Source organism: Aspergillus saccharolyticus, assembly GCF_003184585.1.
Source record: "Aspergillus saccharolyticus JOP 1030-1 unplaced genomic scaffold BP01scaffold_28, whole genome shotgun sequence".
Taxonomy (NCBI): Eukaryota; Fungi; Ascomycota; class Eurotiomycetes; order Eurotiales; family Aspergillaceae; genus Aspergillus; species Aspergillus saccharolyticus.
Window position 1 is genome coordinate 81638 of NW_020290638.1, and position 24986 is coordinate 106623.

General features: G+C 54.0%; 10 protein-coding genes and 1 non-coding gene across 11 annotated transcripts; 6 read left to right on the plus strand and 5 right to left on the minus strand.

Annotated features, from left to right (window-relative positions):
• Positions 1–158: 158 nt before the first annotated feature.
• On the plus strand, positions 159–1610 carry BP01DRAFT_402882 (uncharacterized protein; the record flags this gene model as incomplete). Its single annotated transcript, XM_025578659.1, has 3 exons — positions 159–1101; positions 1163–1426; positions 1486–1610. The coding sequence occupies 3 exons, from the start codon at positions 159–161 to the stop codon at positions 1524–1526; spliced, it is 1248 nt and encodes a 415-aa protein (XP_025429191.1). The 3' UTR covers positions 1527–1610.
• BP01DRAFT_393561 (putative inositol phospholipid biosynthesis protein Scs3) lies at positions 1536–3018 on the minus strand. Its single transcript, XM_025578246.1, has 2 exons — positions 1868–3018; positions 1536–1795 (listed from the first exon to the last, which is right to left on the minus strand). Exons 1-2 carry the CDS (start codon positions 2834–2836, stop codon positions 1694–1696), a joined length of 1071 nt encoding a protein of 356 aa, XP_025429192.1. The 5' UTR covers positions 2837–3018; the 3' UTR covers positions 1536–1693.
• A 245-nt stretch (positions 3019–3263) lies between these two features.
• On the minus strand, positions 3264–5916 carry BP01DRAFT_358725 (beta-glucosidase). The gene is made up of 4 exons (XM_025575501.1): positions 5835–5916; positions 4478–5778; positions 3558–4416; positions 3264–3507 (listed from the first exon to the last, which is right to left on the minus strand). Exons 2-4 carry the CDS (start codon positions 5680–5682, stop codon positions 3274–3276), a joined length of 2298 nt encoding a protein of 765 aa, XP_025429193.1. The 5' UTR covers positions 5683–5778; positions 5835–5916; the 3' UTR covers positions 3264–3273.
• A 3848-nt stretch (positions 5917–9764) lies between these two features.
• On the plus strand, positions 9765–10292 carry BP01DRAFT_384663 (uncharacterized protein; the record flags this gene model as incomplete). Its single annotated transcript, XM_025577528.1, has 1 exon — positions 9765–10292. One exon carries the CDS (start codon positions 9765–9767, stop codon positions 10290–10292), a length of 528 nt encoding a protein of 175 aa, XP_025429194.1.
• A 16-nt stretch (positions 10293–10308) lies between these two features.
• BP01DRAFT_358727 (uncharacterized protein) lies at positions 10309–10903 on the plus strand. Its single transcript, XM_025575502.1, has one exon. It carries the CDS (start codon positions 10341–10343, stop codon positions 10746–10748), a length of 408 nt encoding a protein of 135 aa, XP_025429195.1. The 5' UTR covers positions 10309–10340; the 3' UTR covers positions 10749–10903.
• Positions 10904–13668: 2765 nt separating this feature from the next.
• BP01DRAFT_358728 (cytochrome P450) lies at positions 13669–15550 on the plus strand. Its single transcript, XM_025575503.1, has 4 exons — positions 13669–13808; positions 13871–14337; positions 14417–14945; positions 15020–15550. Exons 1-4 carry the CDS (start codon positions 13715–13717, stop codon positions 15442–15444), a joined length of 1515 nt encoding a protein of 504 aa, XP_025429196.1. The 5' UTR covers positions 13669–13714; the 3' UTR covers positions 15445–15550.
• An 864-nt stretch (positions 15551–16414) lies between these two features.
• On the plus strand, positions 16415–19717 carry BP01DRAFT_358730 (putative C6 transcription factor). The gene has a single exon (XM_025575504.1). It carries the CDS (start codon positions 16556–16558, stop codon positions 19433–19435), a length of 2880 nt encoding a protein of 959 aa, XP_025429197.1. The 5' UTR covers positions 16415–16555; the 3' UTR covers positions 19436–19717.
• Positions 19718–19980: 263 nt separating this feature from the next.
• Positions 19981–20051, minus strand: BP01DRAFT_t226. The gene has a single exon. It is a non-coding gene; the product is annotated as a tRNA-Gly (tRNA).
• A 110-nt stretch (positions 20052–20161) lies between these two features.
• BP01DRAFT_393567 (uncharacterized protein) lies at positions 20162–21503 on the minus strand (the record flags this gene model as incomplete). The annotated part of the gene is made up of 3 exons (XM_025578247.1): positions 20162–20702; positions 20798–20879; positions 20963–21503. The coding sequence occupies 3 exons, from the start codon at positions 21501–21503 to the stop codon at positions 20588–20590; spliced, it is 738 nt and encodes a 245-aa protein (XP_025429198.1). The 3' UTR covers positions 20162–20587.
• Positions 21504–22000: 497 nt separating this feature from the next.
• Positions 22001–22789, plus strand: BP01DRAFT_375601 (bZIP transcription factor; the record flags this gene model as incomplete). The annotated part of the gene is made up of 2 exons (XM_025576900.1): positions 22001–22024; positions 22073–22789. The coding sequence occupies 2 exons, from the start codon at positions 22001–22003 to the stop codon at positions 22787–22789; spliced, it is 741 nt and encodes a 246-aa protein (XP_025429199.1).
• An 88-nt stretch (positions 22790–22877) lies between these two features.
• Positions 22878–24259, minus strand: BP01DRAFT_301581 (arsenic resistance protein; the record flags this gene model as incomplete). The annotated part of the gene is made up of 4 exons (XM_025572034.1): positions 22878–23534; positions 23608–23694; positions 23772–23914; positions 23998–24259. The coding sequence occupies 4 exons, from the start codon at positions 24257–24259 to the stop codon at positions 22878–22880; spliced, it is 1149 nt and encodes a 382-aa protein (XP_025429200.1).
• Between the last annotated feature and the right edge of the window lie 727 nt (positions 24260–24986).

The window sequence follows — 24986 nt, forward strand, 5'->3', positions numbered from 1 at the left end:
TCGTGTGGCGATGACTTCACTACGGGTCATCATGACAGCCACGGTCGACGTCGACTAGAAGGAAAGTAAATGGATAGTAGAGTAGCCAACAGCTACAGTAACTCGAACCATTAATCAATCCACACACGATCTACACTACATCCTCGTCCAAAGCACAAATGACATCCCCAACAGCCCTCCAATCCTTCATCCGCGCCCAAGAATCCCTATACGGGCCAATAACCAACATCTCCAACCCCAGGAACTGGACCCCTCCAGCGCAATCTGGCGGCCACCGGGGCCGCTACCTCTGGACGGATGCCTTTGGAGTCTTGAACTTCCTGACTCTGCACCGGGAACACCAACGCACCTCCAGCCAAGCATCCCGCAGCCGCAGCCGCAGCAGCAGCAGCAGTAGCCACCAACACCACGACTACTACCTCTTACTCGCCCAGTCCCTCATAGAATCCACCCACCGCACGCTGGGCACCACCCGCGACGCCCCCTACACCCCCTTACCCAACGCTACGCCCCCGACGCACCCGGTAGCAGGCGGGCTCCGCATCGGCAAACAGTCCGCGACGGGCCCCGACAGCGACGGCCAATACCACCACTACCTCACGCTGTGGATGTTTGCGCTGAACCGGACCGCCCTCGCCAGCGGGGAGAAACACTACAATGATCTGGCGGTGGAGTTGGCGGCTGCCATCCATCCGCATTTTGTGATCCACGACCCGCGCAGTCCGGGGGGGTTGCGGATGGTGTGGAAGATGGATACCACTCTGTCAAAAGTGTTGGTGGGTTCGGAGGGGAATTTGGATCCGTTGGATGGGTTGGTGGTGTTCACTTTACTGCAGGAGACGGATGGGTGGTTTAGACTGCATGGGGGGGAGACTGGGGATGGAAGAAAGACACCAGAAGGGAAGAAGGTTCTTCAGGAGGAGATTGAAGATTACCGGCGCATCATCCGCCGGAAAACCGCACAAGCGGGTCGAACGGGGTTCGTGTCGCGGGATCCATTGGACCTGGGGATGGCGATGTGGACGGCGCATTGGGTGCTGGATCGACACCACCAGGAAGACTGGGCAGTCAGGATGATGGGGGATTGTGTGGAACGCGTTGGTAGGTGCTCCCTGGACCTTGGATTGTGGTTTCGTGTCAGTTGCGCTGATGTGGGGGATAGACGAGCTCTTCCACCAGAAACACTACTTCGATCGCGAGACTCGCTCGCGGCTGGCGTTCCGGGAGTTCGGGACTTGTTTGGGGCTCCGGTGTGTGGCGGAGCACGCGACAGATAAAGAGCTGGCGGTGGAGTTCAGGAGCTACGCGGACCAGATCGTAAAGGGCTGGGAGCCGTATATCTGGCGGTCGGAGGGGGAAGATGCCACGCCCGAGGAGTTGCAGCCCATAACGCGCGTGATGTATGCGGCGGCGTTGATTCCGGGAGGTGAGTTTCTTGATGCCCCGGAGATGGTGACTGAGCATGAGGTGTTGACTTCCCAGCAGCATTCTGTCGCGGCTACTTGGGACCTGAACCGGTCGCTTGACTGTCGTCACTCGAAACCAAATTGGAAGCAGACAGACAAACTGTATTTTACAATGGATCTACATGCAAACCCGATATGGGAGCAACATGGACGCCCCTCCCCTCACAAAACTCACTATCAATGCAATCAATGTCAAGATCAACGCCATCCCAAGTCATAACCCACATCTAAACCCCAGGTAACCCCACAATCTCCCGCCACGAAGCCACCCTTCGCGGCAGAAGATAGATCGTATAAACCGTGGCCAGTGCAATCATCAACCCCGTCAACTGTAAAGACTTATTAGCCAGGAACCATGTCCACCTCGAAGAGAACAGAAAAGCACAGAAACGGGGACAGACCTTCTCAAACCACGTATGGAACCAAATAGCCGTCATCAACAACATCCACATCCCCAACCCCATCACCATCGACGCCAACCGTACCGACCACACCCCCAGCCCATCATCCTCAGCACTTTCAGCCTCAGCACCCTCCAGACCCTTCTGCTTCTCTTTCTCCCTCTCCCTCTCCCCCTCCACCACCACATCCTCCTTCTTCCCCAACCCACCATCCCCCCCACATTGCCCGCCCCAAACCTCAAACCCAACCAACGAAGTCATCAATACCAACAAAAACACATGCCCACTCACATCATGCCCGCCGCGCCACGCCCCACCCGCACTCTTACACGCCACCGCCGTCGCCAACGTGCCCAAATCCGTGGTGGTATACGGGTCCTCCGCCTGCGGCACCGCCCGCTCGCACTTCCCCCCCGTCAACACAAAGCTGCGGTCGATGATCGCCGGCCCGAAGAACCACTGCGTCGTGAAGTACCACACCGTTGTGGCCAGCGCATATCGGATGATGGCTTGGGTAGTGCGGCGGGAGCGGTGGGTGGCGGCTCCAGATACACCAACGCTGCTGCTGCGGCTGCTGTGACGACCACCCGTGTAGGCCGGCTGCGTGAGCAAAAGTAACACAAACGCCAGGGTCGTCCAGAGCCAGCCGACTTTCACAAAGTATAGATTAAAGAGATTGTCCTTGCGCGCAAAGTAATTCACCGGTTTGGCGGGCGGAAAGGTGAAGTGAAGGTCGGAGGCGATGGTTGGCGCGAGGGGGGAGGGATGGTTCTGGAGCGGACTGCTGCTGCTGCTGCTGGCGCGAGTGCCGTAGGCGGTCGGGGAGAGGACGGAGAAGAGGGAGCCCACGAGGAGGGTGAGCGGATAGACGAGGAGAAAGGTGATCGGAGGTTGCTGCGGTCGTGATGTTGTCCGTGTGGTCGCTGTTACTCCGGCTGAGGAAGGGGGTGGATTGTCTGGGGTTGGCATCGTCGTTATGGATTTTTTCTTCCGTCCGGGCCGCTTCGATGGTTTGAGTGGCTGCGCTGTCTTGTGGTGGCTTGTTTTGGAGGCAATCAATTCAAAGTCAAGCGTGGAGCAAAATTCAAAGAAAGATGATGGGAATTGAGGCGTCAGGATGGATAGACGAAAACCAGGCAGAGGTCGGAGAAATGATGGAAGTTACCAAAGGGAGACGAAGTGCCGGTGGAAGTCGGATGACGTCGCTGTCTTCCGCCCGCCCGCCGCTTCACCTCCACCGCCACAGCCACCCGACCCCAGATCATTACGCTTACATTACACTACACCCCTCCTGTACCTGGATCCCTGGATCGCTCGTCTTTACAATAACATAGTCATCAATTCGTAGTCTCCCGACTGGAAAGAAGTATACAGCATCATCCCCATCGCACCCAATCCCCATCCGCTCATTGCACCTTAGGCAGCGCCGCATGAAGCGGCAGCTGACGCGAAGAGCTACCCACGTGAACCTTCTTCGGGTAGGAAGTAATAACCCAGTCCTGAGCCGCAACATCCCAGTTGGACAGATCGCGACGGGTCAGAGTAGTCGTCCACACCGTCTCCTCCGAAGGCCGGAGCGTGATGCGGTCGAACTGGCGCAGCACCACCTTGGGCTCATTAGGTCCGCCAAGCGATACATACTGTCTCATGTTAGTACGCGATCTACCAACTCCCCGGACGAGCAACTTACCAATTGAGGCACGGCGTCCCCAGTGACACGACCAGTGTTCTTGACGGTAACCGAAACACGGATCAGCTCATCGTAGAGACGCGGGTTACCACCGAAGCCACCGCCAGCCGGCAGAACAGGCTGGGCCGAGCTGTTGGTGGCGCCGGCGGGAATATACTTGGCGGTGTCCACCCCATAGTCCGGGTCACCAGATGACTCCTTGAGGTCCGTGGAGTTGAGCCAGGGGTAGATGAACGCGGTAATTCGGTCCAATCCCTCAGGGTACAAGTAGTCCGACGCGTTGCCAATCTCGCCGAAAGTGGGTGCGGGCTTGGTCTGGGTAGCGACCGGAGTGCTGGAAGACGTGTTGAGAACCTCCACCTGCAGGCCCGAATAGTTGAAGGTGGTGTAGCTCAGACCGTGTCCGAACTCGTAGATCGGGGTCTCATTGCGCTTGTCAAAGCCGCGGTAGTCGATGAAAACACCCTCCGAGAAGTTATCCTGCGGGGCTCCGTGGCCGTTGTTGGGCTCCCGAACCAGGTAGTCCCCGTAAGACGCTCTCGTCTTGCCCCAGGTGAAGGGCGTCTTACCGCCAGGGTTGACGCGGCCGTAGAGGACATCGGCAAGAGAATTGCCAGACTCCTGGCCAGGCAAGCCAGCCCAGAGAATCGCAGTGACGTTCGGGTGGTCATACCATTCGTCCACCAGAACAGCCCCAACGGAGTGGATGACAACAATGGTGTTGTTGCAGTTGCTGGCAGTAGCCTTGATGAGATTGTCCCCGTTCTTCCACAGGGTGAGGTTGTTGCGGTCACCCTCGTTGCCATCAACCGAGATGTAGCCTTCGCCCGAGTCGGCATTCACAAAGACCAGGGAGACACTGCGAGCGACTTGTCAGTGGATTGTCACGGCAGACCAGTATCATGAATGGAAGGGCTCACCTAGCCGTCTTAGCGAGGGCCTCCACCTGGCTCAATGCCCAGTTGTCGGTGATAGTGTAAGTGCTGCCCTTGTTCTTGAGCACCTCGGCTTGAATGGCCTGCTCGGGAGTGACCAGGTATGGGAACTCTGCGGTGCCACTGCCCCAGGCCATGGCGAGCGTCCCGTTGTCGCATCCGCGGTCACTGCAGCCGTTGGCACCGTAGGCGTTAGATCCAGCATCCTCGCCGATGAGAGCAACCTTGCGCTCCTTTCCAGTCAGAGGAAGAGCATTGTTGTTCTTCAACAGGACAGTGCTGTCGGCTCCCACCTTGCGAATGACTTCGCTGTGGTTGCGCTGCACATTGACATATTGATTGACCTTCTCGTAGGGGCCTTCCTGGGAGTAGTAGTACTTGAAGCCGTACTCGTCCCGAGTCCAGGAGCTGAAGTTGGGCGGCTGGTACAAGCGATCACGGCCAACCTTGTAGTAGGCAGCCATGATACGAACGGCCATGTCGTCAACACGCCACTGCGGGACGGTTCCATTGAGAACGGCAACAGTCAGGTTGGTACCCCAGAAACTGGTGGCAGAATCAAAAGAAACGTCACCGGGCATAGACATATCCAACCCGGCCAAAGCAGAGCCGACACCACTGTGGTGAGCACCCCAGTCCGACATAACAAATCCTTGAAAGCCGAGCTCCGACTTCAGAAGCTTGTTCAGTGTGTAGCTGTTCTGGCAGGCGTAACTGTTGTTAATCTGGTTGTAGGAGCACATGACGGCGCCCACACCGGCACGCACGGCATCCGCGAAGGGCCAGAGGTACATCTCATGAATGGTTTTGTCGTCGATGTTGGAGCTGATGGTATCAGAGATGTTGAAACCGTAGCCCGCAGCCTCCGAGACTTGGCGGAAATGTTCCTGCTCATTGAGAATGTAGTGCTTAGCTGTGGCGATGACCCCGGCATCTTGGATACCCTTGATCGTCTCGGCAAAGAGCACACCAGTGAGTGCTGGGTCGGGCGAAAACCCTTCCCAGTTCCGACCTCCATCGGGACTTCTGCCCAGGGGCCCGGCGGCCGGCCCCAGCTGGACATCAACTCCCTTGTCACTAAATTCTTGACCCATGGCCTGCCCACGGAGATAGGCGAGCTTCCTGTCCCAAGTCGCAGCAACGTTGACGCCAGCGGGGAATCCCGAATTGTAGTCCGCTGGAAGACACATTGTTAATAAGACACGTTTGATGTCGGCTCCTAACGAGACTTACAATCACGGACTCCGAGCGGACTGTCCTGAAGACACATTCCACCGATGTCGAGTCTAGGCACAATTGTCAATTAACCGTTCTAGTAGAAACCCATTCAATCAGTGCATACCTTGGAACACCACCAGTTTGACCGACGCACTTCTCCAGCTCCCAGCTTGGAATATGTTAGCAGGCGATGCGGACCGCATGAATTACGCTCCCATACCCAGTTCCGGTGGTCAGATTGACCTTCTCGTCCAGAGTCATCTGGGAAACAATGTCCACTGCGCGCTTGTAGGCATCCGCCCACTCGCCCTGGCCATTGGCCCAAGGGGAAGGATAGAAGGGGGAAGCGAAGGCAAGTTCATCCTAGCGAGCACAAATGTCAGTTTCACACCCAGTCATCCATCCAAACAAGCGGCAAAACATACAGCGCTGACGACGGATGCAGCCGTCAAGGCGGCAGCCTCGAGCCAACTGAGCCTCATGATGGCGTCGAGGTAGCTGAAGGAAGCGGAAGGGACGAGCTAGTCTCGAGCAATTGAGGAAGATGGCGAGGTAACACAACTTATTGTGGGAAGACAAACATATCCGATCAGGGGGGGGGAAGGGAGGGGATATAAATAACCCCAGCAACGGCAGGAGGGGGGCGCCACAGCTATGAGACTCAGAGACCAGCAGACGAGTGAATAACTAACATCAACCTAGACTTTCTTGGCTGATGCTGCGGAGCTACCACAAGTAGTCCACTCTTTGAATGCTGTCTCGCCCGCCAGCAGTCGAAGGCCAGCCAGCCCCATCGGCTTAGTTGTTTTGGCTCTAAGCATGGGGATGGATCGACAGGGAGGAATCCAGATCGAGAGAGAGACAGACAGCGAGGGAGAGTCGAGAAAAAGCATGGAACGACCGGAACGCAGGCAAGTCAAGCGATGCTACTTACCGTGATTCATTCACTCTCCATCTCTGGATCGCTGCTCTTGCTTGCATTCACCTGCGCACGGCACCGTGGAACATCAACTCCCAAAAAAACTTTCATTTTCGCGGTCAATAGTTCGCAGCAGACCTGCAGGGAATTGAGCTGGGATAACTGGAATGGCCGAGCCCCACGTCAGAGCGTGGTGCCAGTATCCTGCCATCCGGGAAACAATGATGATGGTGGATGTAGTGGAAGGATGGATATTGGATGGATATTGAGTACTGCTGCCCTGTGGACTGGAAGAAGTTCCCCGACCGCAGTGGGGCCGGGAGGTGCCTGTATGTAATCCTGTGACGCTTTCCAGTTCAATCCAAACAACTTACCACTTCCTCTACTTACTTACAGTCTTAACACTCAGCATCTCTCTCGGACATGAATCTCCAACTGCACTCTGTTTTATAAAGATTTAAGGAATACAAGAAAATAATCCAAGAATTTTCTCTCAGAATAAAATAGATAATTATTATCATTCAGGCAGCAAGCAGCATACGATCGGCCGGGAGCTGCCCAGCATTCTCGACTGGAACCAGAATACTCCGTAAACTTAAGTTATCCCGTTCCTCGTTTACATTCCGATCCGCTTCGGATACAGGCTAATCGGACAAATATCGGACTTGAATGACACCCGAGAAGCTGACAAGAAGATGAAGATGGAAGGTGGTATCCATTGTATCAGTCCAGTCTGTGTTGTTCCCCGCAGGTCTGCCAGCGAGCAAGCACTCACTGCAGTGGTGATAGTTGGCAGACGAGAATAAGGTATACCTGGTGTCATGACACGCGGATACATACGGTATTATCCTCCCCAGCCATTCCCCGCATCTCCACCTCTGCATCCCGTTGGTCCCTCCCCGGGCTTTCTCAACAAATGAGGTCATTTTTTTCTGGCTCCAACGCCCCGCGATAAATTAATGTAACTATCCCAAGACCCGGTAATTGAGTCATCTGACTACTGCCAACTAAGCAAAACAAACAGAGCACCAGGAGGCAGAATATTGTCATGTTTTTGCCCGCCGTGGCCTGACGGTGCCCTTACCTCCCTTCTTCCGCAAGGGTCAGCCCATAGAACCACCCACTCCTTCCGTCACAAGTCACTAAGACATCCATTCCATCCCTCCCCCATTTGTCTCTCGGCGCTGTGCGTCCCTTGGACAGTCAGAGCCAACTTGCCAAGTCGGTCTGCTACTATTCACTTCTCGGGTCCCCGTGGCGAGGCAGAGAGCGGCAAGAACCCCGACGGGATTGTGCGAATGGCTTCAATGACCCCATCCTGCTCTTCTCGGGGCTTTTTCCTCCTCCCCGAGAGTGGGGTCCTTCCTAGGCCGACTGTTGGGTCTTGACTGGTCTTTGGCCGTGGATCGTCCTCAGTCTTCCCTGATTTAGGCACGGCAGTCGGCAGTCGGCAGTGAGACCGCATGGATTTTCTTCTCCATGGAACAGTGAGCAACACCTTGTATACTGACTCGCCGAGTCCGGTCCCAACGGTGTGACGACATTTCCCCCGCGGTTTACCCAGATTTATGGCTAGCTCGGGGAAGGGCTTCCAATCTGGCCTGGCGGACTGGGTGATGATGTTACAGAGCATCTACGAGATTTGAGGGTATATCCGGTGTGCATGAACTCTAGCAAAGCCTCTTGACTAAGATCAGGCTTCACAGTTGAAGGGTGTTGTTGCTGTTTTCCTTGGCACTCACTTGATTGACATGAAATGGCAGCAAGACGGACACGCCGTAGTACCCGGTGGTTTTAGCCTAATTGCAAGACACAAAGAAATGTCAGGTCACAGTCGCAGAACTTCGTCGAAACTTTTCCCATCCGTCCCAGTGGGATCCTACCCTGGTTGGTCCCCGTGCTGTGCTCGGTCCGCGGGCTGGGGTTGCGGGGAAACCCTCCGTGGGGGTGAATTTGTCGTTCCTCTTCGTCATCCCGAAGACCACGAGTCCGAGATCGGACTAGAACCAACCCCTACAGTACACTAAGCACACTTTCCGCGGAAATATCTTGACCAACTTCCTCTTCGGGGTAACGTAAATGTTATCCAAAATTTGAAGTACCATATACGAATACTATTGAGCTACACGATCAATGCACACCTTAGCGTTCTACTCAGATCATGTTACTACCGACCCTTACTAGTTCCTCAATCCGACAACAAAAAGATCAATTGAAGATATCAGCTACCATGGTATCCAAGGTCCAACACATTAATCCGTTCTGAAAGGATGATGCGAAATGACCATCCCAGGACTGATCGATAATTCAATATCGGGTCTCAATGGCAACAGTAGCGTGTCTACAGAAGAGAAGACGTACGTACCGTTCGCATCAATGCACAATTAATCCTAATCTAGAGGAACAGCTGGTCCAAGTAACTCTCACGCGGTCGGTGGGTTGAGAAGCAGCGTCAATCAATTCGAAGAAATCTACAATGTTGACTGTGGTCGACTTCGGCAAATCTCCTGGGGCTGTTTCTTTTGCACTTTGCTCCGGCGATTGCACGCATCGTTAGGGGGACTTGTAACCAGCAGCGCAGCATCTTATCACAAGCACGGGAGCTGAGCAAGGCTGGAATGTCCGCAGCTACCACATCGTGCTGTTAGAGATATCGTTCAATGCCAAGTTAATCCGTACTTGCGGAGTGAAAACTTGGGCAAGCAATTGGGCGTTAGGAAGCTCCAACAAGACAAGGATCGACAGAGGAGGAACAGGGAGCAGCATCTCGATGTCAAGGAAATGTCTTGCAAAGAAGATGGGTGACTCTGGTAAAGCAAAATCGAAAGAAGAAGAAGAAGAAGAAGAAGAAGAAAAATGCAGTGTGTCTTTCCAAACACTATACTATCACCGAGCAAGAGAACCTAGAGATCGGTGTTGGAGATCTCTTCTCAACATTCTAGCATTAGTTTCAGGAGCTACCTCATGTATCTTTTCACACCTTTGCAGCTTGCACTCTTTTGCAGTCATAAGCCATGGAGCAATTTCTATGGTGTCTACTGTTCTCGACTCACGATTTCGCATCACCAAGCCTAGGCACTGTATGTGACCATCCACCTACCCCACTCGCAGACTCACTATCTGCTGAATACCAATATGATAAGTCATAGACATCATATACAGCCGTTGGCAGAGTCACCAGGAAGCTGTCAACGAAGCATTCGCAATCGACGTAATCTACTACATACCAATCCACAACTTCATGAGGTGGACATCTTCAATGTAGCAAGGCCGCAACCGAGGGGAGCTTCGTTCTTTGGTATCCCGCTATCCAGTATAAAGGGCCAGCCCTTCGGGGTGGACGCTTCGTGGCAGTTGCCAAATTGGGGGTCTGTCGAGCAGGTCAAAGCCATCACCAAGCGAGGAGAGGCAGCCATGCAGCAGGAATTGGGCCAGTTGGCGGCCCGCGCAGCGCAGTACACACGCCAACTGCAGGACCGTTGCCTTCAGATCAACATGGCCGGACGCGAGATCAAAGGTATTGACAAACAGATTGAGGCACAGGTTGCACACATGGCCGTCATCGATCATGATATCCCGACCCAGCAGCGCGCCGCCGACGACGCAGTCGCCATGGAAGCGTTTCTACGCTCCAAGTTTATCCGTGAAGAGCTATACGTCTGATTGGAAGGCTCGACACGGACCTTACTGCACCAGGGGTACGTTGTCGCTATGGACATGACACTCAAGGCGGAACGTGCTCTGACTTTTGAGACCGGGGGGCGGCTTGGCCGATCGTTCATCGGAGGTACAAACTTTTATGACGCAGACCACGCTGGTCTCCAAACCGGCGAACAGCTGTGGCTGGCGCTCAAGAACATGGAGCTGGCATATGGCGAGGGGCGACTCCACTATCTCTACGCCATCTGTCCGCCGAGGCGCTACTTGACCTTTGTACGACTGGCAAGATCAATTTCTCTCTCGACAAATCGCTCTTCGACATTGACTTCCCAGGAGACTACGTGCGCCGCCTCAAGTGGTAGTCGCAGTCTCCGTGCTGTGCATCGTCGGCACCTACACCAGTATCAACGATACGCTTATCATGAAGAGTCACGCGTACCGGATCAACGACAAGCCTGACCAGAATCTTCGTCGACACGTGGCGGGTTGGTACGCTGGTGCCAATTTCCGCGATTGCGATCAGCGCTGGGCAGAGGGACACTGGGGTATTCGGATTAGACTTCCACGGCAGCGACCTACAACCGTTTGAGGGGCCCGGTGCCGTCAGCGAATGGTGCTTGACCCTTCCGGACAAGTATCGCCAGTTCGACTACAGCTCCATCCGTGACGTCGTGCTGAACCTACGCTACACGGCCTGTCAGGGATTGGAGGAGTTCTGTAAGGCCGCTGAGCATCGTGTGGCCAAGTATCTGAAACAGACGGAGGCTCTCTCGACACAGTATGGCCTGGACGCTCTGCTGAGCGTCCGCAGCGACTACCCTGACGCTTGGTATGTCCTGTCACGCGAGGTTGGTAATGAGCGATAGTAGCCAGAGAGTGCTATCTCTGGGTGGGATCAAGGACCAGCTGCCCTGTTTCACCCAGAGCATGACAGTTAAAATGACTAGCATCTCGTTGTACATCAATTGGGCGACAAACGCCCCCAACTCCATTAGTCTGTTGCCCAGCATCACCTGAGACGCTGATGGGACACTTCGGACCGAGGAGGAAGGCTTGTTCACAGAGACTGACCAGTTCCAAGCGGATGTCACCCGGTTACGGCAGGCAATAGCCGCCATTATGAAAATGCAATTTTTCCGTAGCTGATATTAGATTCTTGGTGTTTCTGCCAGCAGAAATAATTCCTTTCCAAATTACTTTATATACACAAATATCTCGTCTGCGGGTGTTTCCCTCAGCTGACGGTATTCTAAAGTATACTAACCCTTTTGAACAGTTATATAAAACTTGAGAAAAAAATCACTAGGGTAGTAGTAGATATCAGATTTAGTAGACAAGCTATAGACTACTATACAACTTTATATTAGGAGCTAGAGGAGAAAGATAGAACTCTAATTTCTCTACTCTTATTAGAGTAGTCAATTAGAATCAAGAAATCCCCTCCCGAAGCAACTATCTATTATTTATTACTTATAACTAGGCCCTTGTAAGTTACTGACAAAGGGAGTACTTTACAAATTTATATAATTTGTTAACAAGTAGTTAGCAACTACTTCGCAGTACCCAAGTAAGAGTTCAGTAAAGTGATAGTATCACTGTGATACTGACCTGGTACCTGTGGGGAAGTAAGAGCTGGCCGGCAGTAGCTGTACATAAATACCACTTGTAGTACTCCTATTCTTATTGAAAAGTCAGTTTCAAATTACTTTTTCCTCTTAAGTAGTTATAGTAGTTCAGCCATGTTGTAGTCGGAGGTAGTAATTAGTAGTGGTTTTTAGTACCGTAGTAAGTTGTAATGCTATACCCGCGGGTAGCCACCCCTAGTCTTCCCCTTCGATGCTGATCCGCCGGTTATTCGTTCCATGAACATATTGTATGTCATCTTGGTGCAACTTCCCTTTCCCCACACCTTGTACTGTACATAGGATGATACTGAGTCCTTAAGGATCTCCAATTCCCAAGGATCAGTCATGGAATAGAATAGATACTGCTTTTGCCTTGTCTAACCTACGGTTGACTACTTTGTTCAGGTAGTTCCTAACATAAGGAAAGAAAAGAGATCGTGTGATTTGAAACTTGTTATTATAGGTAGTGCAAGAGTCACATAATTTTCAAGTATTTACTAAGCTATTTTAGGTCGCGCGAGCAGAATAATAACTACGGTATCCCTCATCTGCACCCACAATTTAAAGGAGGCGGGATTCTCTGCCTCAAGTGACACAAAGCAAGAAGGCTGGAATCAACGAATCTGTTCAGGTGCCATTTAACCTCAGGAGTCTGCTCAGCAAAGAGCAGCGTCTGATCCTTCTCGTGGGTCAGGGCGATCAGCCAGCGGGCCGGATCCTGGGCATGATGGCGATAATTGAATATGATATGTCGAGCTAGAACGCCTCTCATGTCTGATGCCTTCCGTTTGATTTGACCGGGGACCCGAGTTCTGAGCCCTAAGGTATCCTGCACATGGGGTGCAGAATGTGCGATCCCCTGAATTATCATCTCTTGTGGTCTGGAAAAAATGATCTAGATCCCTTCTGAGAACGAAATATCCATTAGCAAGGACATACCCTCACTTATACTAGCGCATCCAACCCACGAATGATTTGGAGTTAATTCCCTTCTCTCATATATACAATTTCTCAGCCTGGCCGGCGACGGCGTCGTATAGTGTCTAGGAGAACAACGCTGTCTTTCAGAACTTTATCAACAGGATTCCCTCGATCATCTTGAACTTTTTTGACTATGATCTGATTATCTGTTGGGAGCAGTATCACCTCTTCTCTCTCCCTGAGTTGTTATCTCTCATATCCTGTTGGTTGACTTAGATCTCTGACCACAGTGCTTCTACACAAGTACCTGACGGAGTCAAATCTAGTCTTCCAACCCATCACTCTAAGGAGAAGAAACAGCCTCCAGCTTTTGAAGGATCTTCAACCCCCGAAAATAAGTTCTTATGAATATGCTCAGTGCGGGGGGATAGAATGCGATGGCCATTCCACACAGTATTCTCACATATAACCATAGCTTTTGACCAGAATATGAGCGACAGTAGAACCGGATGAATGACCTTCTACAGTAATACTGCAGTGCTTAGCATGAATTGAAGTGGGGGCGAAAACATTCCGAAACGAGAGGACGAGTGAGATTGGAAGAATTGAATTACAGTCATTATCGGCCCCCACCCGCCTACTCCGTAGATGAAGTAGTGTGATTCTGTGCGTGAGGCTGTGAGTGCCAGCTTAGCCTACACTGGACTAGTAACTGGCCCGTTTATGCGGAGCCATGCATCTATGGCCTATTCTGCTTATCACTTCAATGTAAGTTAGCTGACACCACATGAAAACACGATGCATCTCCTCTTTTAAAAATACGATGCAATCTCCTCTGATCCAGTGCAGAACACTGTCAAGAGTGCCCCCTCCCACAAGATGTTGCTCACATTAGGACCCGGACTCGGATCCTACCTCCTCCTTTGCGTGCTAGGATGGTTTGTGTTCAAAAAGATCCAACAAAGCCTATCAGGTAAAGTACAGTCCATCCTCCTCCCCCAAATTGATTCGGGCCCGACTGACACCTGCCAAAAGACCGGGCCTTCGCCCGCAAGCACAACTGCGGCAAAGCGCCGCACCTCCCAACCTACCTCTTCGGCTTCGACACCTTGTTTGAACTGCTCAAGTCCTACACGCAGAACAAATCCACCGAGCTTGTCCGTAGCTGGCATCACAGACTTGGCCGCACCTTCACCGTGCATTTCGGCAAGGGAGTGGTGGTGCAGACCTGCGAACCGAAAAACGTGCAGGCGGTGCTCGCCACTCAATTCCACGACTTTGATCTCGGCGATCGCAAGGAAAGCTATCGGCCGTTATTGGGGGAGGGTATCTTCGCCGTCGATGGGAAGGTGTGGGAGCACTCGCGGGCGCTGCTGCGGCCGAATTTTGTGCGCAATCAGATCTCGGATATCGCCGTGTATGAGCGGCATGTCTTGCAATTGTTCAAGCATATTCCGAGCGATGGGTCGACGGTGGACTTGCAGGATTTGTTCCTGAGAATGGTACTTCGGCCCTTCCCTTCTGACTCCATTTTGCTCCTGGGAAAAAGAGGGGAAAAAAACTGACCGTCCATCTGCGCAGACGCTGGATTCAGCCACAGAATTCCTGTTTGGGCACAGCGTGGACACACTGGGGAGCGAGTCCCTTTCGACGACCAACTCGTTCGCGGAAAACTTCAAGGTCTCGCTGGCGGGGACCCTGGTGCGCGTGCTGCTGGGGCCACTGCGGGTCTTTTATAGAAGTCGCGCCTATAACAAGGCTACCGAGGAATCGCGCAAGTATGTCGGGCAGTTCGTCCGGGGCGCCCTCGAACACCGGGCCGCGCAGAAAGCCGGGCACCTCGATCAAAACCAGTCCCAAGGCTATGTGTTTCTCTACGAGCTGGTCCAGCAGACCCAGGATGAGAAGGTGTTGACCGACCAGTTGCTCAGTGTGCTATTGGCCGGTCGGGACACCACCGCGATCCTGCTGACCATCACCTTCTTCATCATGAGCAAGCGCGAGGATGTCTGGCGCAAATTGAGGGCTGAGGTGCTGAACCTGGAAGGCAAGCGACCTTCCTTTGAGGATCTGAAGAATATGAAGTATCTCACCTGGGTAATGAATGAGAGTATGTGTCGCCCACCCCCCCTTCCCATCAAATGGTAGGTTACATCTCAATAAGGCTGACGCACGACTATCTAGCGCTGCGACTCTACCCCATCGTCCCGATCAACATCCGCACCGCGAATAAAAATACTACCCTCCCCACCGGGGGCGGTCCCGACGGAAAAGCACCGGTGTTCATCGCCAAGGGTCAGGAGGTGATGTACAGCTCGTATACCATGCACCGCCTCCCAGACGTCTATGGGAATGATGCGACCGAGTACAGGCCGGAGCGCTGGGCGAACCTGCGGCCCGGCTGGGCGTATATCCCGTTCAACGGAGGCCCTCGGATCTGCATTGCTCAGCAATTTGCGTTGACGGAGGCCGGCTATACGATTGTTCGGATTTTGCAGGAGTACGAAAGCATTGAAAGTCGAGACCCGGAGCCTTTGAAGGCGCGGGTGGGGCTTACTCTGGCCAGCGCAAATGGCGCAAAGGTGGCTCTGACCCCTGTGCGAGGCTGATGCTGCCATTTCTAAGAAGTGTCATTGCAAAGGGAAATGAAAAATAGACTGATATGTGTATCTAAGTTGCGCATACTAGTCGATCATCAAGAGAGAAGAGGTGGAGGGACTTCTCCATCGGATTCCACGGAAGGATTTGACGCCTTTATGACCGCTGATTTCGCATTGCTAGCCGTGACTAGGTACAGTCCGGTTTCTATTACTGGTCTCTTGCAGATTAGACTGTAGATTTCAGTGATCTCGTGAACTAGCTGTAGTAGGTCTTATAGCGCCTCCCACTTCATTCACCTTCCCAGGCACGGTCTAGCGCCCAGCCGTGGGAGCACCGGCGTGCGGAGGCCCAGAGAGGCGCACTCAACGCAGCTGTATCAGGTCGGTAGTACGTGCGGGTTCACGGGCTTGCTGGATAGACATGGAGTGCAGCTCGATCGGGTTCTGAGGTTCCTCCCCTTGGGCGAGAACTAGTCTGGTATGCGTAGGATGTCACTGAGATGTGAGAAACGGCGAAATGGTTGGTCTTCTCCTTTCGGTGACTTGACAGTGTACTATTTTCCGTAGTAGAGTATACTATGGGTGAATTGGTTAGTAAGTAACATAGACTTGATGATATATAGTGTTCTGATATGGTCCAGTAATCCACCAGCATATTCTGGAGTGTGAGTGCTACTTGATGGAAACAGAGACGTAAGAAGCTGTGTCTGAGGGGAGGTTAATGTTATTGTGAGGTTGCTACTGTTCGTACTTAATACTTAATACTATAGAATACTAAGGTACGTACCTATAAACGAAGCAAGTGGGTGCAGATGAGAGAATGCTGATTAATTGCAAGACGGCGGGCGGTGATGCCAAGCCACCAGTCAGCGAGCCAGGGATTACTCTGTATTTCCCCATACTTACAGTACTGACTTACCGCCTCCTCCTCCTCCTCTTCCCGCGGGTACGTCCCTCCGCAGAATTTCAGCTTCCTCCACTTTTACGCACCTCCTCAACGCCAAACCACGTCCACTTCCACAACCAGACCCTCCGCTCCCCCCCCGTTTCCCTTCACCCACCCCTTATCCTGCCAAACGATGATCCGGGTCTGGTTCTTGGGGTATCTGCACCCATCGTGATGGCTCCCGAGTCCGACGACTCCCCTTTGGCCTCCATCGGCCTGGCCTTTGGGCCCGACGATATCGCGCTCCCCGAAGACCTCGACACTCACAGTCCCACCAGCTCGCGCGATCCCGGTAGTGTCATCGCTACCGCCGACTCCAACTTCCTTCAAGAATCTGGGAATGACGCCCACCCCGACGACGGCCCCGGGGGTTCCGCACCCCCGGACAACACCCAGCCAGACGATGGCAAACCCGCCTGGAGCGAGATGAAGACCAAGGCCGGGAAGGAGCGCAAGCGCTTGCCGCTGGCCTGCATCGCCTGCCGACGCAAGAAGATCCGCTGCTCAGGCGAGAAGCCCGCCTGCAAGCACTGCTCGCGCTCCCGGATCCCCTGCGTCTACAAAGTCACCACCCGCAAGGCGGCGCCCCGCACGGACTACATGGCGATGCTCGACAAGCGGCTGAAGCGCATGGAGGATCGCGTGATCAAGACAATCCCGAAGGAGGAAACGAGGGATATGGCCGCCATCGGGCGGTCGGTGGTGCGGCCCCCGCAGCCGGGCCAGACGTCGAAGACGCAGAAGAAGCGCTCCGCTGAGGAGGCGTTCGCGGCGGAACTGGACGAATGGGGCCGGGGCAGTCGCGAGGGGCCGCAGGATACGTTCCCTATGCGCCGTGAAAGTAAGCCCGGCGGCGACGCCTCGGGGCTGATGACGGAGGGAGCCGAGTTCTTGCCCTCGCTGGAGATTCAGGAACACCTGGCGGAGGTATTTTTCGACTGCGTCTACGGGCAGTCCTACCTCTTGCTACACAAGCCCAGCTTCATGCGCCGGCTGAAGGCCCGGACGGTCCCGCCCGTGCTCATCCTCGCCGTCTGTGCCGTGTCAGCTCGGTTTTCGACGCATCCGCAGATCAACTCCGAGCCCCCGTTTTTGCGCGGGGAGAACTGGGCGAACCCGGCCGCCGCGATCGCGCTCAGTCGGCATGACGAACCCAATATTACGATTTTGACCGTGTTTCTGTTGCTCGGGCTTCATGAGTTTGGGACCTGTCATGGGGGCCGGAGTTGGTCCTTTGGTGGACAAGCGTTGCGCATGGCGTATGCTCTGCAGTTACACCGCGAGCTCGAGTACGATCCTCTATTGGTACAGAAGAATGGGAACGGATCCCAGCAGCTCAGCTTCACAGACCGCGAAATTCGCAGACGAACCATGTGGGCATGCTTTTTGATGGATCGATATAATTCGTCTGGGAGCCAGCGCCCGCCCATTGGCAACGAGAAATTCCTGCAAATTCAGCTGCCTATCAAAGAGACTCACTTCCAGATGGAGATACCAGGCCCTACCGAAGACTTAGATGGTGTGATCCTCAATCCTGTACCAGACGGCGTGGGCCAATTATCCAACGCTCGAGACAACATGGGCGTGTCAGCCTACATCATCCGTGCCGTGGTCATCTGGGGGCGTATTGTCGACTATTTGAATTTAGGAGGCAGGCGAAGAGATACACAGCCCTTGTGGTCGCCCGAGTCTGGCTACATGCGCCTCAAGCGACAGATCGAAGAATTTTCCGCCTCACTCCCTAGTCATCTCTCTTTCAGCTACGAGAACCTCCAGATCCACGCAGCTGATCGCATCGCAAACCAGTTTCTCTTCCTTCATATGATTATTCACCAAAATATGCTCTTCTTGAACCAATTCGCCATCCCACTGTCCCCCGGCGGCCGACCACCGCGGGACATGCCCAAAGTCTTTTTGAGCAATGCTGGACGCGCGGCCGTCGAAGCCGCCCATCATATCTCCGTGTTGATTGATCGTGCTTCGGCGTATCCGCTGACCGTCCCGTTCGCGGGCTACTGTGCATACTCCGCTAGCACTGTTCATATCTGGGGCATCTTCTCCAAAAACGTCCAGCTGGAGGCACGATCCAAGGAGAACCTCCGCCATACATACCGTTATCTCAACAAGATGAAGAAATACTGGGGGATGTTTCATTATATGGTCGAGAGCGCCAAGGATCGATATCGACAATTTGCCGACGCCGCCATCAAGGGCACTGTGATCACGCAGAACGGTGGACAGATCACCCCGATGTTCCAGTACGGCGACTGGTTCGATAAATACCCACATGGCATGGCGAGATCCCACTGGGAGGAGCCCGACCCGAAGCTGAAGTCGAAGAACGACGAGGGAGTCATGAGTCAACGACCCGACCTCCAGAGCGTCGAGGAGTTTTTCGCCAGCCTCTCCCCAACGCCACAGCCGACCATGCCCCGTCGCCCGTCCAAACGGAGCGCCAAGGGCGACAGCCTCAGTGGATTTGACCAGGCCACGCCCCCACAGACCGTGGATGTCAGTATGGAGGGTGCCCCGGGCATGCTGGGCACCACGGGGACCGGGTTCCCTCAACCGGCCATGTTCAATCAGAACCGCAACGGACAAGGCCCGTTCGGGCAGACAGCCTTCGACTTTCCCCTGCCCGCCGCGGATCAGCTCCCCCAGCTTGACCGCCAATTTGTGTATGGCTCATTTGGCGACTTCGATCCCACGGGCGCATCTTTCGTGCCCCCTGTACCGGACAAAGCAGCCATGCCCCCGGCGCCCCCGGACATTCCGCCTAACCAAGACCCAGCCACTATTTTCACCGGGCAAATCGACCCCAACGCCCCCTCCGGCGCCGGGGAATACTACCAACCCAGCGCCTGGTTCCTCCCCTTCAACCTCGACCCCATCGGCGCTGGGGCAGCCGTCAACCTCGATCCCGCCGCTCAGGCCGGCGGTCCTACTAGCAACCCCGTCGGCGCACCCGATTTCTCTGGCTTTGGCGGGGCGGGCGGCATGCCGCTGGGCGCGTACGACATGGGGATGGGAGTGAACCGCAGCTCACATCCCTAATCATACCATAACCATAACCATACTCCTGAATCATAGGGAGGGTGTGTGTTTGTGTCTTCCCGGCCATCCCGGGCCCCTCGTGTATTTACCTTTGAATTCAGTACTTTGGCGAAATCTTTGTGTCTGCTTTGAATCGGGCGGCTGTCTTTGGGAGTGGGAGAAAAAAAGAACCGGAGTTATGAGAGCTACGGATCTGGGTGGTCACATGGTTCTGTGATTGATGCCATTTGTTTTCCTTTTACTTATGCCCCTAGCTGGCTTTTGCATGGATGATGTAGGTGCTATATACCACGAATATATTTTCCACATTTTTGGCTCCTGTAGACTGGGTCGATTGGTGGTGAGTGTGCAGTGTTCAATTTATGGTCTCGAGACCTCTGCAGAAAACTCCCGGGTGACGATAATAACAAGGTACTCCTAATGCCAATCGTTGCCCCAACGATAAGTGGTGGAAGCAAAGGATGAGAACAAGACTTGAGGGACTATGTGTCTTGTTGCAGAGATGGAAAGCAGACAAAAAAATGAGCTGGTAAAAGAAATTGGTGTGCATCATCCGTGAATCGAACACGGGCCTCATCGATGGCAACGATGAATTCTACCACTAGACCAATGATGCTTGTTCATGTCATGCATTCCCTTTTGTGGCAATATCAAGCATACACAGAGAATGGTGTTGGTATCAACTTTACACTATAATCTTTTATAGTACTACTAATTAACATAGAGAAGCTATAGACTATATCATATGAGTATAGGATGATTGTGCAGGAGTGTGCATCCAACCGGACAATGGGTCACGTCTTCCGACTCCAAGGCTTCTTCTTTCATCGTAAGCTTGATATGCCGTCGCCTTGGTTTCAGCGTCAAGTCGGGTGACGGCGGCTCTCTCAGCGCGTCTCCGCCCACTGGATCCACATCCTGATCGTCTCTCGTATGATATGTCTGACCGGACGCTAGGCGCTTTGGGAGATTGGTAGCGAGAGTATTGTATTGTATTGGTGACTCGCCCCGGGGAAACTCGGTCTCGTACACTCGATTGCTGGCGTGAGCCAAATCTCTGCCCTCTACGGCGCATCGCACTTTGCAACCGACCTGCACCTGCACCACCCTCTAGTCTGACACAGTCCGCGCCGGGACCTCCCCTAAAAAAAGCTACGACGACTTGGACCGTCCCCCGCGCTGGCGCGGAGCCGAGTCCTCCAAGGCGGCGACGATCTCCGCCCCCAGGAGATAGACATTATACCCGGGAAAGACAATCCAGAGACCACTGCGTCAAACGCATTAGCACCTCTCCCCGCAGCCCGCAGCCCGCAGCCCCAGAGCTGGAGCGCGTAAATATAACAAGATACCAATCAAACTTACTTGGGAATAATCCAGAAGAACACCAGCGTCCAGAGGTCATTGTGTCCGATATTCTCGAAACCCGAGAACACCTCGTTCAACCCTGCCAGAGACAACTGTCGTCAGCAAAGCGTACTAACCAGCAATCTCACACAAAAACAAGAAGGAAAGACAAAAGAAACCTACAATAAAGTACCGTCTTCCCCACCGTCATCACCGAAGCACTATACGCAACCAACAACGCCCCCGCCCCCCGCCGGCCCGCCACGACCTTCGTCTCCTGCAGGAACCACCGCACCCCCTTGCGCGGACGCCGCTGCCCCCCGCCGCGGCCATTCGCCGTCAGACTGGTGCCGTGGCAGTAGACCACCGCCAGGTAATACACGTACCCTGCACTCTCCACGAGATTCAGCACCGTCTGCGCGGCGGTGAAGCCGTTCCGGGCGTTGAAGGCCGGCCAGCCGTAGATGTAGTCGATGGTGCCGTAGAGCGCGTAGGGGGTCCACAGCGGCGAGTGCAGGCTGTGGCCTGGCATGGAGTGCGGGCGCAGGAGCACGTAGGCGGCATCCCACAGGACAAGCGGGACGGAGAGGACGAGCCACAGGGTTATCGCGGTGGAGGGGGTATGGACCCATTTGTTGTTGTTGTTGTTGGTGTGGACTGGGGAGGGGGAGGGGGTTTTGGGGGGTGGAGGGAAGTCAGTGGGATGGTGGCGCGTTGAGACCATTTTCTTGCTTCTTCGTGTGAGAGGGGGTGGGTGTTGTCTTTGGATGGAGGGGAGGGAGGAGGAAGATGAGGTTGAAGATGTTGGGAGGTACAGACGGCTAAGTTCAGTTAATGACGTCGTGCAGGACAATACAGCACCCACGCAAATATGACCGCTTCATGCTATCATCGTGTTCACCATCGTGGATGCAGCCAAATTTTGTAATTCCAATATGCTTCGCATGAGGATGACACGTGATATTCAGTACCCCCAGATTTCCGGTTTCATGTTATCTGATTCTAAACTGATGCAAATCTACTTCGAGTGTAAAAGAGTATACCTGCCCCGATTAGGCAATGGACCCCGAGGCGGACTACGGCATGCCATTGACCCCATCAACGCAGGAATCATACTTGCATAACCTTCACTTTCAGCGGCATTTTACGAATCATCTTTCCCACATGTACCTCTGATGTAGTTCTCTCTAGAGACTTGCACGATCATTCGAACCACGCAAGATGGACGGCTCCAAGCCTTCAAAGGTTGCCAGCTCAAGGCCGCCCCGTTTAACTAACCAACAATCAACTCAGGATGCAGACAGACTGGCTCGCATCAGAGACAACCAACGCAAAAGTCGCGCCAAGAAGCAGGCGCATATCCGCGAGCTGGAAGAGAAACTCCTCTCCCTCCAGGAACTGGTCCGCCACAAGGATGTGGAACATCGATTGGCAGTTCAAGGTCTCGAGGCGGAGAACCGTTCGTTAAGAGCTTTACTCTCGGATCTGGGCCTATCGAGCAGCACGGTGGAGGAGTATCTGAAGGCGACTGCGGATGGCTCGAGCTCAACGCGCAAGATCGCCATACCCGGTCTTCCTCGGTCTGCTGTGACGACTCGATCGTGCCGTGGCCGTAGCCAGACTGGTGGTCCTTGCGAGACAAGGCCTACAACTGCCCGAACTTCGCCAGCGCTCGATCCTGAGTCCGGCGGCAGCTGGAAAGACGAGACCGCTGTGTCGGGTCAAGCAGTAACGAACATCCCCACGCCTCTGAATAGCCCATCAGTCTGCGGCTGCTCTCCGCATGAAACCCCAACATGGCCGGAAAGTGCCAGCGGGGATGTTCTCACCACCACCCTTTGTGCCATCGCCGACGAACTCATCACCCAGTACAACACGCGCGGCGTCGAGCTAGACGAAATCCGACGCAAGCTCTGGGCAGGCTTCACCAAAGGTCTCACTACGGAAGAAGGATGCAGAGTGCAGAACCAGATTCTGTTCCAGGTTCTGGACGAGATCAGCAACCACTAACCGCCTGCACCAGGAGGTAGTCAACCCCCAAGCGGCAGGAAATATACCTATTATTCATTTCGTCGATGATAAACAACACGACAACTGTCTACGCCTCCCATCGCCGCTTTCGGGCATACCACCGAACTGCATACACTAACCCCAACAGCACCGGTACTTCTATCAAGGGTCCCACGGTTGCCGCCAGCGCCTGGTCGCTGTCCACCCCGAACGTGGCAATAGCCACCGCGATCGCCAACTCAAAGTTGTTGCTCGCCGCCGTGAAGCTCTGGGTGCAAGACAGGCGGTACCCAAAGCCACATCGCCGCGTCACCACGAGTGTGACCACAAAGATCACCGAGAAGTAGACTACCAGGGGCGCTGCCACTCGGACCACGGACACGATCTGATGTACCACCTGCCGCCCCTGGGAGGCGAAAAGCACGAGGATCGTGAAGAGCAGCCCGATCAGCGACCACGGGCTGATCCACTTCAAGAACTGCTCGTCATACCAATTTGGTTTCCAGGACCGCAGCGCAAAGCGGGTGACGACCGCGGCGCCCAGGGGGATTCCCAGGAACACTCCGACACTCTTCGCGGCCAGAGAATAGTCAATCGTCAGAGCATGCGGGGCCGGCCCGTCCATGACACGCAGAAAGAGGATGGCAACCGGGGCGAAGAGCACCATCTGCAGAACGGAGTTGATCGCCACCAGGATGGCGCAGTATTCGCTATCGCCTCCTGCGAGACCCGTCCAGACAAGCACCTGCGGCGGGTTAGCCCCTGTGGCACGGTGCCATTCGCCCGTCGACGGGCGAGACCAGTGAAAGCGAACATACCATGGCAATACAACGCGCAATGCCCACGAGGATGAGTCCCTCCCGCAAACCTCTTTGATCGGGTAGGAATGCCCAAGCCAGCGCCAGCTGCAGGTCCGACGAACTTATCAGCACCGCCCACATCCGCGGAACCGTTAGAGACCGGGGGGGGGGGGGGGGCATACCATAAACAAGGGCGCAATAATCCAATTGACCATGAGACTAAACCCAATCTGAACCCACAGCTGTCTTTGCCGGAACGAGCGATGAAGGGTCTCGAATCGGACCTTGCAGAGGATGGGGTACATCATCACCAACAGGCCGATTGCTGCATGGCGTGGTCGATACTCAGCAACCTCCATTGTCTCCACCAGGCCAATGGCCGTGGCTGACACCGGGGGGCTCACTCACCGATCGGCACCGAAACCCCGACGAACTTGCCCTTCGCCAGCGCCCGGCTGGTGTTGGGCACAAAGTTCCCCAACAGGATGCCCACTCCCATGGCCAGGAAGATCCATAAAGCCAGGAAGCGGTCCAGGATGGCGAGCTGCTGGAAGGTCGAAGTGGCGGGATTGGCTTGGGGTTGGGAAGGCTCCTCCTCCTGGGGCTGGTTGTCCACGCTGCATGCTTCGAGGTCGGTTGGGGGTGATAGTGCTGGCTTCTCTGGAGACATATTATGGAGTTTCTTCGGCTGATATTTTCAGAATTGACTTGGTGTTTGATGGAGCATTTTGTTCTTAAGTGAGCTTTCATCCCATCCCCGGAGCAGGTACTATATACTGTAGTACCTGCATGAGCTGAAGTATGCAAAGCGGGCGGATGGCGGCTGGCCAATCAGCGTCGCCGAGTGACATGCTTTTCGAGAGGTCATGTGATCACAGGTACCGATACTGCAGTGGTCGATGGACCAAGCAAACTGCATGTTTTCTCTATACCTACAGCAGGAAGCTATTACATCAGAGTGAGAATCAATCACCCACAGACTCTATCTCGAAGATCACCGCTGCAGCTGTCCAGTCCATACCTATCCTGCTGCTGTGCTCTCCCCGGAGGAACAACAACAACAACAACAAGGTTGTTCTCGCGATGACTGACCCCCTCCGCTCTAGGAGAGATAGATATAGATTCGATACCTGATATATACATAAGGCGGTGCCAAATGATGAATTGTGAACGACTGCGCAAATCGACACCGTAAAACCTAACACCCCAACCGGGCCCTGTAAAAGTAGCCATGGCCAATACAACCCCGCCTCCCCAAAAAAAAAAAAAAAAAAAAAAAAAAAAAAAAAAAAAAAAAAAAAAAAAAAAAAAAAAATAAAAATAAAAATAAAGGCGGAAAAGTCTGCCTTCAGATCTTTAGAATGATTTCCCACCACCCCCAGAAAGCTTGCAACGGC